General features: G+C 37.1%; 1 protein-coding gene across 11 annotated transcripts in view; it reads right to left on the reverse strand.

Annotated features, from left to right (window-relative positions):
- Positions 1-5,758: 5,758 nt before the first annotated feature.
- The window catches only part of LOC145664473 (testis-expressed protein 2), a 472,752-nt gene continuing 464,726 nt past the window's right edge, over positions 5,759-13,784 (reverse strand). For 10 of the 11 annotated variants that reach the window (XM_081731175.1, XM_081731183.1, XM_081731180.1 and 7 more), the window contains 2 exons: positions 12,714-12,813; positions 5,760-5,930 (listed from right to left, as the gene is read on the reverse strand). In XM_081731175.1, coding sequence (XP_081587301.1) covers positions 5,793-5,930; positions 12,714-12,813 — 238 coding nt within the window. In that variant the 3' untranslated portion in view covers positions 5,760-5,792. Of the gene's footprint in view, positions 5,931-12,713; positions 12,814-13,784 lie in introns of all 11 variants that reach the window. The other variant, XM_081731173.1, reaches the window with a different exon arrangement.

A 13,784-nucleotide genomic window follows, 5' to 3' on the forward strand; every position in this document is an offset into this window, starting at 1 on the left:
TGAAACAAGTAAACAGAGGAGAAAGTTCTATAATGATGCATTTATTAATTAGATAGTGATGCCATGAGACGAGTTAAGCATATAATTTTCGAGACGATAAACAATGTGAAAATTGATTATAAAATTCCCTAAATTATTGCAAAGCATTCTTTATGCACCATTGTAAGAAACAGAATTTACTGGAAAGCGTTCTTTAAGCACCAATGAGCATATAGAAAATAATTACGAAACCTCTGCAAACAAAAAAGGAGAATAGTGATATACAGGTGTAAGAACGGCAATTTTTCTTTCTTTGATATCGTGATGAGTTTTAAACATATGTAATCGTTTAATTTTTCTCACATAAAAAAAAAAAAAAAAAAAAAAAACAATTACAATAGCTAAAGAAAGTTCTGCCGACGGGGCTCGAACCACCTTCATTCACATTCGTTAACTGATTTTAGGTTCGTACGCTTACCAACTGTGCTACTGATTTCTTACATATTATACGTCTGTTCTATTAGAAAATATGAATTTGATTATGATCGTGTTCCACTTCATCCCTTTTGATCAGCGGCGGCCCGTGGGGGAAGGCTGCAGGACTGCAGCCCCCCCCCCAAAAATAATTCCATATTTCCAATTCGAGACATAATTATCAATCTTTATATTTATGCCTTGTTTAACGCGCGTTTTGTTTTTCAATTTTTCACCTCCTTGAAGCACATTTGTTGTTTCACTTCACCCTCTGGGACTGTCAGTACAACCTCGCCTGGCCTTTCTTACGATGCTGTGATTCCACTTCCTCCTCTTTTTAGCATGTCTTTACTGGTAACATGTGGGCTGCTTTACATGAAGTCCTTTCGGATGGTTGACAGTTTGCGCAAGCACACTCTTCTCATTTTGTGTTCGTCTGCTCTGATCAGCGATGAGTACGTATATTCAGGCTTGCCAACTCTAGGGAAATATCTCCTGGCCAATCCTATACAAAACTTTAGTTTCTGATTTTAGCTTCGAGTGGCATAATCCCCCTTTCTTTGATCAGCTGAGTATACTTATGTTATTTGAGGTTTGTTTGTTTGCTGGCGGGGTGTTTTTAGTAGGCAACTGATTTATTCTGTTCAATATTCGATTATATTTAATTCTTTCAAAATGCGATTTAATTCTTTCAGTATTTGCGTGATGTGCGAGTGATCTGGTGTTACTTGTGATTTTTATCTTCTGTATCAGTGTTTCCAAAAGACAAGGGAAAAAATCTATGAAATATGAATTTATACGATTAGTTTTTTTGCAGTTCTTTTAGAGTGGTCTGTTTTTTTCTTATGAGTGGCCTTCTTATTGGCACACCTATGGTGAGTGGGGCTGTAAATGGAGTCGAGGCCAAAGTGAGATAAATGTATCCTAATGCTTATTTTGTGACTGTTTTGCTCATCAATTAAATTTTGTAATGGAAAATGCCACCAGACAAAACACTAAATCCAGAATATTAATTTCTAATCTTTCTGCTATCCTGGTTTTTTCTCGCTCTCATAACAGAACAGCAGTTTTAGATTCCTGTTTTGCAAAGCAGATACCCAGTGGTGGACCAACCAGATGAAATTTTAAATCTAAGACTTAATGTGGTGTATGGAAAGCAGGAAGAAATAAAAGAAGGCTTCCAAATTTTGTCAAAATCCGAGGCCTCAAGCACTAGAACAATTAATGAAGCGTCTGCCTTGTAGTGAGAGAGATACACCCTAATGCTTATTGAATGAAGAATTTTGTTTCTGACTATTTTTTTTTTTTTTTTCACTTAGTTACGCCACATCTCAATATTCTATACAACCAACTTATATAGTCCTCATGTAAATTCAGCAAAAGTTCAGTCATATTTATCTGCCTTCACCACTGAAGTTAATAAAATCATGGAATCAATAGAACTAGTTGATACCGAAACGTAAAATCAAACCCAAAAGAGATTTTTTTTTTTTTTTTCAAATACACAGTCAAAAGTACACGCAGTCAAAGAAGTGTGACGTTATTTCAAACCAAGTAATTTTGCGCTTCCATTTTACAGACCTCTTATCTATATCTTTACTTTTGCAGAACTCTAATTTTGATCAATTTAGTGCTTCCTTTCCCGAAAAAATCTTCAATAAATGTACAGAGCCCTTTCCTGTTTTTCATAAAGATGAACTTCACACTGAACTTAGTGTAGTTTGTGCAAGAGAAGAGATCAGGAAACTTGGTGCTGCTGTGAAATTCCTCCAGTATGTTATTAGCAATAGTCTTGCTTCCACTTTTTCTGAAGTGCTAAAACTTTCGAAAATATTCATAACTTTGCCGCTAACTACAAGTGAACCTGAATGATGCTCTTCTACCCTTAAAAGAGTGAAAACATTTCTAAGAAATACAATGGGAGAAGAATGGTTAACGATACTTGCCATGCTATCAATAGAAAAGGAAATGTTTGAAAAGATAGAATTATCGAACAGTTTACTACAAGGAAGGACCATAGTATGGAATTAATTTCTAAGTAAGGTTCTTTAGTTTATGCAGCCCTCCTAAGTATACGAGGGTCACTACGAAAGTTTTGAGATACGCATTGTTGTGGCACAGTATTTGAATTCCAACAATTGCGTTCGGTAGTGCTATCCAGAGCGAAGAAGCGAAGCAAGTTTCAACTCGCCTCGCTTATCGGCGTGGCCGTATCGCCTTCACTTGTTTGTTGATGTGAGCAGTATTCGGCTGTCTAGAATGGAGCTCGAAAGGGAGCATTTTCGGGTAATGATCCTTTACGATTTCAAAAGTGGTTTGAACGAGACACAAAGCCTTGACCGTTTGCAGGGGGCATTTGCGGACTTTGCTCCTTGACGTACTACAATTTTCCGGTGGTTTGGTGAATTCAAAAGAGGCCGGACATCGCTTAAAGATGAAGAGAGAGCTGGACCTCCGGCAACAGTTGTGTCAGATGAAAACATTGCCGCTGTGGAACAAATGATTCGAGAAAATCCTCGAACAACTTTCAAGGACATTGAATCTACAGTGAACATTGGATCGCCAGCAGTAACAAAAATTCTTCATGATCATCTTCGGCTCAGGAAGGTTTCATCTCGTTGGGTGCCTCACACTTTGACTGAACAGCAGAAGCGCATGCGTGCGGAATGGTGTGAAGAAATGCTTGCAAGATTTGATGGAGGCAATTCTCGACGCGTCTCTGACATTGTTCCTGGTGATGAGACTTGGATCTATCAATTTGACCCTGAAAATAAACGCCAGTCTGCAGTTTGGATCTTTCCAGACGAAAATCCACACACAAAAGTGAAGCGACCGCGAAGTGTAGGGAAGAAGATGGTCGCAACTTTCTTTCCCAAATCTGGCCATGTTGCAACTGTTCCACTTGAAGAACAAAGGACTGTTACTGCTCAGTGGTACACCACTTTTTGCCTAACAAAAGTGTTCCAGAAGCTTCGGGAAGGGCGTCCAAGAACTGGATTGCGTGCGATCTTGCTTCATCATGACAACGCGTCCGCACACACGGCCAACATCACAATTCAGTTTTTAGAATCTACTGAGGTCAAACTTATGACTCATCCGCCGTATAGCCCTGATCTGGCCCCGTGTGATTTTTTTCTGTTTCCCAGGATCAGAGATTGCATGCGTGGGAAGAGATTTTGCAGGCCTGAAGAAGCTGTAGTGGCTTACGAGAATGAACTTTCAACACTTGAAGAAAAAGACTGACAACACTGATTCCAAAAGTGTTTTTCGAGGATGCAAAAGTGTGTACAGTCTAATGGTGAATACTTTGACAAAATGTAAGTGTTAAATTGATTTTAAGTATGTAAGTTATTTCACATCTCAAAACTTTCGTAGTGACCCTCGTAAGTAGTAGGAGCCGCCACTGCTTTTGATAGATAATTTCTACTGTTTTCTTCATTTATTTGGAGTCTGCATGTTATATCTGTATTTCTTATATCCATACAGAAACATTTGATTAAATGTTTTGTTTGTGGATAAGAATCCACATTGTTCTCATTGTCAGTGACGTAGAGGTCACGGTTCTACGTTGAACTACAGAATTCCCTCTCGATCTAGAAAAATACCCTTTTTAACGGAGTTGGTAGTTTTCGTGTTTTCGGCGAAATTATTTTTTTTTTTTTCATCTAATTTCCTTATTTTAAAATATAATTGAACACAAACGTTGAAAATATGTTTGTCATTAACCTTTCCTGCTGTCCAAACCTTCCAAAATTTCCAAATTTTAAAGAAAATGGAGATATTTTCAAAAAAACGTGAGATTAAAGAGACGCGTCACTTATTCTGCTCACACTTGTACATGCCTATACACGGTCTTATATATAACTCACCATACACAATGGTTCTCAGGTTGTCATTTAGGTCTGTTTGAAAGAAAACTTTCCGAAGGCTTCAAATTTGGTTCTTTCTTTCTCACTCTGCTGATAAAGGCATTAACTTAAGTCAGGCACTGGTTTACTGTAGATAGCATAAAATTTAAATAATGAATGTCCTACTGCAAGTAAAACTCATGATTACGTTCATCTGTTGATGACTAAGAATTATTGTTGATTTCAACACTTCTTATAATCTTAAATGCTAAAGTTCAACTTTACGTTTGTATGCTATCTTACACACTATAAGTAAATATAAGCTAGAATATTCATAGTAGGAAGACAAAGTTTTGGCGACTTCAGAAATCTGATATTCAACATGTAAAATATTTGGAGGATTGTTAAAATATTTTTAAAGGAATATTTTTCCCCTTGCAAACATTTATGGATAACTATTGCAGTAATTGTTTTAAACAGTTTTATATTTTGGTACTTATACCATTTGAATTTCCGCTAATGTATTATAACTGTTGGACTGATTCAGTATTCTGCTCTGTCTTTTATTTCATCAAATGTTATATGTTTTATGTAGTTGCGTACGCGTGTAAGTGTAAGAAAGGAAGAAACGAACAAACGCTGTTGTGAGCCTTTCCAAGTATTATTCGATCCTTCTTATAAATACTACAATGGTAGCTAGTCAAGAGGAACATGTGGAAAAAAGATACAAGTTAAAATATCCCATTATGTTTCCATAATATCTTATATTTGTTAATATATTTCACTAACCCATATATCGAATTCATTTGTTTTAGTTTTCCACATAGTGTTCAATTGGAAAGCATGTTTGGGTATATAGGTATGATTTATAATTTCCTTTTCTTAATTTTACACAGTAACATCCGTTGCCAAAATCTTTGAAACGTGCTGGATAACTTTTTACGGAAATCTGGATACGTTTATCTGACATGCAGTACATTCGACTTAAGAGTTGAAAGCCTTGACTGAGTTGAACGTTTTGTGAAAAAGCAACGAAATATAAATAATTGAAAACTTACTCCAAAATTAAAATTATCTTATGCAGTAGAATGAAGTGAGATATGCTACACATTTACTAGATACACTTACAAACTATAAGCACGAAGATACAAGAATTACCAGAGTAGCTTTCAATCCGGAAGGAGCTTTCTCGTATACTTACGTATTTTTTCTAGGAACACAAATTTTACAATTACCTACATTCTTTCAATATTCAGCATAATCTATCTTATAGGCATATAAATATATTCAACAATAGAGCTCCTACAATATGTATAAGCTCAATCTAATTATTAACTAGACGATTATTAGCCACGACAGCCTTAATCTTAATATATTTACTGTTATACATGCATGATTCCTGTATGTCACTTCTACAGTTTTCCATTATGGTCTCAAAACTTACTCAGATTTCTGTGTGTTACGTCCACCATTACCTTCATTTCTCGAAACTTACCATATTCTATCTGATGGCTGTGGAGGTATATTCAATACAAGAGTTCCCACAATAGCTTTCATTTCAACACTAAGAAGCAATCTGGTATTGGACACTTCTTCCATTGCTCGTTTAATATACCGATATTCAGTAGCCTGGTAAAATAAATAGAATTAGTGAGAGGTAATGAATTTGTTCAATGTACTTATATAATTTTTGTAGGAGAGCTATGTTTACAATTATTAACAATTTTTCAATTCTTAGGATACGCCATTTGACAGGCATAGAAATATATTCAATAACAGAGTCCCTACAATATTTTAAAGCTCAATCTATCAATTAAGAAAAAATAACAGGGAAAGGCTAAAAAATACAATACTTAATTAGAAAATGCAGATATACTTAATTATCTCTTCTTACAAACTAAACATTTTCGTGGCATCATAATCATGTTGATTTTCCTGGTCATGGTTAAGGTTAGAAGAAAATTCAAGGGATCGTGCACATGAATGTCGATTCGCAACTTTCAGATCTTTTCTATATCAACTAATCATCTGAAACACTAAATATAGTAGCTAAACTACTATTTCTCCTCAACTGTGTTGGACGGGGAAGCTACGAGTCTGCAGTTCTTGATAATCTGCTTTGAAGTTTCAGTTTTCCATGGTTATATAATCAGAAACGAATTACGAAAATCAGGAAATATTTCCTAACTTTTCTCGAAAATTAAGACCAATGGATAGTTGGAACATAATAAGATAAATAAATTATGGTTATGGTGAGAAGAATTTTAAGTTGCAAAAACAGGAATGAATCAGTTTTTACGTACTGCAGGTATACTTTTTATATCTTCTTGTATTTCTTGGGTAACACCACTGACTTTTTTTCTTTTTCTTTCTTTTTTTTTCGTATCAATTCTCATAAGCTGCATGTGGTTAGTTACGTGGTCTCAGATGCCGGCTGGCGAACGCGAGACAAAAGTTGTTTTCGCATTGAGTAGCATGGCTCGGATTGAGTTGTATTAGCCCAATACGACTCGCATGTCAGCACGAACTGGCACGGGTATAAAATGTACCGTTTGCACTGGCTTTTCACTTTATGAAAGTAAAGCAGAAATCTACCTGTTCTGTTATGCGGCGAAATCTGCTAGATCTAAATATGCTTATGAATTGCAAAGAAAAACGAAAACATGCTGGGATTGTTCGACTAAACTCGTGCGAGTACGCTTCACCTGGAATCAAGGCAATGTAGTTTCCAACGCGGGAAATGTCTATAGAAGCAGTGTTTTCAATAAATAAACAAACAAATAAATAAGACGAGTAAATAAAGTGTAAATACAAATTTTAGAAAGAATGGGAATAATAAAAAATGATCTTTTATTTTATTATGACTTTGTGATCAAAATATTTGAGTCTGAATTCAACACTGTTCGTATTGATGAAGATAGACCTCCGCTCGTTGAACATCGAACTCATGTATATGTATGTGTAATGAACTAATTGACTTGTTAAAATTCTAAAATTTTATAATTTCTCATTTTATATTGTGTGTGTTAATTATTCTGACATATTATAGCATATGAGTGGAATGAGCTTAAGGTAATATGAATATCTTCATGGCTCTCTATAGGAAACTTAATCCTCCATAAACGGAATATAAGTTCCTTAAACGGCAGCAAAATAATATTTATTCAGGTACTACCAAGGACCATCCAGCAGTTGACAACATCGCTAGTGGATATATGGAACTTCATGTGACAACAACTCATTGCCAAACTTATGAGCAGCATGGGGACACGTTATAGAGCATGCATCGCTATCCCTGGAGATTACACATTCTTTTAGGGGTTTATCACTCCTGTAATATGAGGAGGCGCATCATGAGTCACTGTGCTTTTATCTAAGTTATTCTCTCTGGATAAAAGTGTTATTTTTCTTCTTGTAATCACATGTTTCTTTCTGTTGTTTCCTGCATCATACTCAGCACTACCTTCTATGTATACTTCAAATTTCAACACTATATGTCACTGAGAAGTGACACAGCATGCGAAACTTACTTCATTCTAAGTAAGAACTCTGACGAGAGAGCTCGTATCGTTCTCGCTCACCTAGCACAATGGAGAATAATAAAAAGACTACTCCTCACACGAATAAAGCCAAACCTTTAAAAAAAACTGGAAAACAAAACATATAAGGATGAATCAAGAAAGAAATTATCAAGGGACAGCAACTGATAAAGATGAAAACAATAAAGAAGACAAATTAGAAAAGAAAGAAGGTAACGCTTTCAAGCGTAGCAACGACAGCTATCAGTTTCCAGTTCCTCATATGTCTGACCACTGTTCGCCTCAATTGCTGCCTAAAGATCATTTTGTATATGTTAAACCACCGCTGCACTATTCGCGTAGTTACGACACCCTCACCAAAGGCCTGGCATATCTTCCGCCCCGCTGCAGCGGCGTTAGACCCCAGTTTGAACTCGTACAGTACACACGCCCTTATGACGCTCTGTGGAGGTCCCATGTTCATTCTGTCCTTACACACACGTTCACGGTGTAACTGAACTGCCACAACCAGGTAGCGTGTTGGATATATTCACACCAACAACTGACCTTCGCCTTATCTCCATTCGCATTTAACTCACAGTGTAAGGGCGAATGGAAGACAGACCTCTACAAAAAGTATTCATTGTGATCACAGCAACTTCTTCATGAGGAAGATGCCAATCCATCACAGTGTAACAGTTCCAGAGTTAGCTAATTACAATAATACCCGCTACATCCACCACCTCGCAATAACACCACTGAAACAAAGAACGAGAAGCAGCGTCAAACAAACCTCCACAAATGCGGGAGACAATTCGAGCGCAGATAATGACACCGCTAGAAGAAACGATGGGGTACAATCAAGCTCCAAGCTTCCGAAGAAGACATTATTGACTTCGAAAATCTTATCAGGCAACTGACAGAAAACTCTTCTCAATAACATTACTACATGGGTTACTTGAGCTTTAACTACTAATAACGCTCGAGGAAGAAAGCCCCTATGTCATACATCCAAAAGAATCTGAAGGCAATTTTAAAGTATGATTGCTCGAAAGTTCATCAGGAGACATGTTTGTGTCAGTAAACGTTAACAACAGCCTAACAGTTTCTGCCTCAGAAAAAGAAATCAGCCCGACTCAACTAACTCTAAGATCTGTGGTGGCCCTTCCGGGCCTCGATACGTGGGGTAAGCATCAATCATTTTACCCTTAGGACCATTCCAGCTTCGCTGCAATGAGGACCATCATGTAAAAGTCAAGCAGTGTCTTGGCAACAATAAAAGAAGATAGGTGATAATTCTTCGTACCATAAGACCAGACGCTTAGTTATTGGATATTTGCCATGAAAAGAAATATCGGTAATTTGAAAATCCAGATCTATATCTATATATATTGTAATATCCTGCAAGTGGTTTATACTTGTAAACATCAACATGTGCTCTTTATTTATAAAGAAAACCACGTGCTTTTCTACTACAATTTCCTACATGAAGCAGACGACAGGAATCAGTGTCACCACTTTGTCATGTGATAGAAGAGGAACACCAGTGCTACCGCCGCTCAGAGGATGGTAAAACTCCATGCATAGCCTCAATAGACTCAGTTTCGACTGGTCAATTCCCTTCTCTTAGCTCTCCTGAATTCCTAACCTAACCCAAGCCTCCTAGCTTGCTTGGAGCTTTGAAGCCTCCTGCCCACTCTGTTTGTCTCGAGGTTTGTGGGAGCTTAACCACTCTGCTAGCTTGCGTGGAGCTTTGAGAGATCCCTAACCTCAATCACCTAGCTTCCGTGGAGGTTTATGGTTTCCCTTCTCGCTCAGCTTGCCTGGAGCTTTGCGCGTCTCCAACCTCTCTTTGCTTGTCTGTACTGAAAATCCCAGCCCACCCCGACTCAGCTACCCTGAAGCCTTGTAGGAATCCTTTCTTTGGCTCCCTGGGCCGTGGGACATCTGTATACTCTAACTAGTAACTGGATTTTATATTGGTGATTCTGTGTTATATTGTTTTATAACAGAAACCTTTATAATAAAAGGACGTGGAAGAAAACCGAATCCCGTGTATAAACTGCTCTACCCTCTACCTTAACGAGGTAATTTTACAATATACACCATAACGAGGATAGATGATTACTATAACAGGAGTTTCTAAATAAACGTATGCCACAAACTTGATTCTATACTGAATAGGGCAAAACAGCTAGAGAGCACGAGGCCCATTTTCCCCTTCAGTAAAATAACTGTTTTCGGTTCTGTTGGGAACTTACTTCCATCTTTAAGTTTTGTACCAGCGAATTATTATTATTATTTTAACCCTTAGGGATCCGGGGTTTTGGGGGTATTTTTTAGACTTTCAGTCAAGCAGCTACTGCATCGTCACTATTTATCCTAGATCATGGTTCATACCTCATTCTCTTTAAAATGAATCTGGCTTTCAAATGGTACCACTTGCATGCCCATATCGTACACCAGAAGAGGGAAAATTGATGTCAAAGGGAAAATTTCGGAGGGAATTTTTTTTACACTTTGGGCCCCTCTGGAGCGCCCCTGTGCGAACGTAGAGATCTCAAAAAAATCTGATAAATAGTACTTGGTAGACTGAATGTGTGTGCCAAATTTCAAGTTTCTATCTTGAATAAGGACGGAGAAATTTTATCAAGAATTCCCACAATGCCTCAAATTATCGCAAAAGACCATGATCTCAGGTAAAAAAAAAAAAAAAAAAAAAATCCTGAGACATCCCTAATTACCCTAGGGTCATGTTTCGCCTATCATTCTCTTCAGAATAGAACTGCCTTTCAGACGGTATGGCTCACGTGTCTCCATCATATATCTAAGGCGAGAAAATCCCGAAGAAAGGGATTTTTGGTCTAAATATCCCTTTTTTCAACTTTTGCCCCTCTGTACCCTCCTGTTTTAACGCAGAAATCTGAAAAAAATCTGGTAAATACTACTCGGTGGACTGAATGTTTGTGCATAATTTCAATCTTCTACGTGCAAAAATAAGGCAGCCCCCCCCCCCAAAAAAAAAAGAAAGAAAGAAAGAAAAAAAAGAAAAAAATGTCCAATATTCCCCTATACAGAAGTATATTTTGATAAAAATTCCCTGAGACATCCCTAATTACTCTAGAGTCATGTTTCGCCCATCTTTCTCTTGAGAATAGAACTGCCTTTCAAACGGTACGACTCACGTGTCTCCATCATGTATCTAAGGAGGGAAAATCCCGAAGAAAGGGATTTTTTGGTAAAAATATCCTTTTTTCAACTCTTTGCCCCTCTGGATCTCCCCTGTTTTAACGCAGAAATCTGAAAAAAATCTGGTAAATACTATTCGGTGGACTGAATGTTTGTGCAAAATTTCAATCTTCTACGTGCAAAAATAAGCCCGCCAAAAAATAATGAACATTGGCTTAATAAGAGAAAATATATATTTTAAAATTATGACGTCATCACCTCCTATGTCTGGACGCAGGAAGGTGTGAAACCATACGTAAGGTCTTCTACAATGCCTCTGGACTTGAAAAAAAAAAAAAAAAAAAAAAAACCGGACGAAAAAGCTCAAATAGAAGAGTTATAACGCAATGTACCATGAAACACCCGTATGGTACAAATTGTACCATCGGATCCCTTAAAGGTTAAAGGAACAGCAAATGTTCTAAATTATTTCTCAATCCAGGGGCTTGTGCCTAGAGGGTCCTTCCTTACATAAGTTTTCAAGCCTCTAATTGTGATGTTTGGGGGTCCTAGCCCTATCAGAGATTGTAATAAGGAAATTTTAAATTCCAATTAATTAATAAATCAATCAATCGAAACCTTGATAACCAAACCTTGATAACTGGATGAAAATAGCTTCCTTCTTCTCAAATTTTAAAGACCTGTAAATATTTCATATGTCATTAACTAAACTCGTAGTTCGTACTTGAATTGTAAAATGTCAATTTCAAGAAGTAAAATACAACCGATATGCTTTCACTATAATTACAATACTGCTAATTCTTATATTAAAACATGCTGGCATTGTACATTATTCTTTCCTCAAATTATAAGCCGTTTATAGCAGAGGTGAAAATGGAATTCCAGAACTAATGAGACGGTCATTAATGAATAGTTTGATCAGGGAACGTCGTGAGAACACAAGCTCAGGGGGACGGAGATTCAAGTGAAGTTTCATGAGGAACCCACTAAAGCTGATGGCGTTTGTTGCAGAAGAAACAACAACCTGTATATATTTTTTGATTATTAACGACTCATATTCTTCCTTCTTTTGAGTAAACACTTCAGCTTCCTAAGGAGACGCCGCCCCATCGCGTCCCCCTCTTTTCCACCCCTGGTTTATAGGAATGCAAACCTCACATAATCCAAGACCTGTCTTTTATTTTCATAGAACAGTAATTTATTATGAAAAATGCTTGATTTATCTTCTCGGATAATGTTATTAAGAATTTTTTGCGTTATAAATGAAAATCATAAATCTTATAAATGACTATTGTTTCTTCTGAGAAAAATCTCAAAGGAAAAGAAAATGAGTGAAGCTCTGTATTTCTGTTCAAAAAAGTTGTTTTCTTTCCGATCAATCGTAGCTCTACAGGTGATTAAAATATCTTGTCTCTGGATTGGATTTAGTTCCTTTCAAGCACCGAGGCTGTGAGAGACAGGAGTTACTGTTAGATATGTTTCCTAACTAACTATTATTCGCTTTTGTATTCGAGGCAAACAGCATTACCAGTCTTTGAACCTGGGAATCCTGCTTCCTTGAAAATTATTAACCTTTAAAATGTTTGAGCAGTAACAGAATTATTTATAATTTTCAAGGAAATATCGATATCGATAATTATTTATAATTTCTTATCTACATTATATATTCCTTTAAATATAAAATCTAGTGGAAAATTAAATTTACCTGTTGAAAATATCGTGATGACGCTATTTTATCAACCATCCTTAAAAGCTTTTTCCTTGCACTCCTGGTCTTACTCGATGACGATGAAGATGATTGTCCACTGAAATTACAAAGAAACCGCTTTCATTTTTAAGAACAGTCATGTTCAATGGGACTTGAACACTCATATCTTTTATACAAACTGTAACGAAGCGTGTTTTGATAAGTAACCTAAAAGGGAAGATCTTAATAGTGAGAAACATAAATGTTTCTTGTTTCTTATTTTGTTATCGAAATAATGTTCAAGATTTCAAGATTCATAAATTCTGAAAGATGTTCAAGATTCAGAAGTATTTGTTCAAGATTTCTGAGCATAACTACATAACATAATGAAGGTAGATACAAAACCTCAAATAGGAAATACCATGGGGCAAATCGAATGGTGATGTCGCGGTGCCCCCCAGAGCCGCTCTTCAAGGGGGCCCGGGGCCTAACTTTACAATTGTAAATGGAAACATGGGGCGAGTGACACCTCGTTTGATGAATCTTTAAAAACTAAAAAGCGATGTGGCAAAAGATTATTCATATCGGTCACCGTATTCAAAATGGCCGCCAATATACGTTATCTGTATCAGATAAACGTTCAGTAGCACTACCTAATTATATCATAAATACTGTCACAAGTTTGAATGTGAATAACACAGAGAGTATTAACAAAGACAATTTATTTTGGTCATGTTTTACATTGATATGTTACACCTGACGCACGAATCATTTTTCGAAATGTACTCCCTTCGCCTTGACGCAGGCACGAAGTCTGTCCGGCCACTGGTCAACGGCATTACGCACCACGTCCATGGGAAAATTGTTCACTCGGGTCAAGGATTGTTTCAGACTGTCGACAGATGGATGCCGTTTATGGCAGACCTTTGCCTGAAGGACTGTCCAAAGTTTGTAGTCCAACTAGTTAAGGTCCGGGCGGCTAGAAGGCCAAACAACGGTAGAAATGAAGTCGGGGACGTTCCGTGCCAGCCAGTCCTGGGTTGTTTTCGCTTCGTGGCCTGGAGCGGAATCCTGCTGGAAAGTCCACCT

Source organism: Thermobia domestica, chromosome 11 (assembly GCF_964235325.1).
Source record: "Thermobia domestica chromosome 11, izTheDome1.hap1.1, whole genome shotgun sequence".
In the NCBI taxonomy this organism is placed as follows: Eukaryota; Metazoa; Arthropoda; class Insecta; order Zygentoma; family Lepismatidae; genus Thermobia; species Thermobia domestica.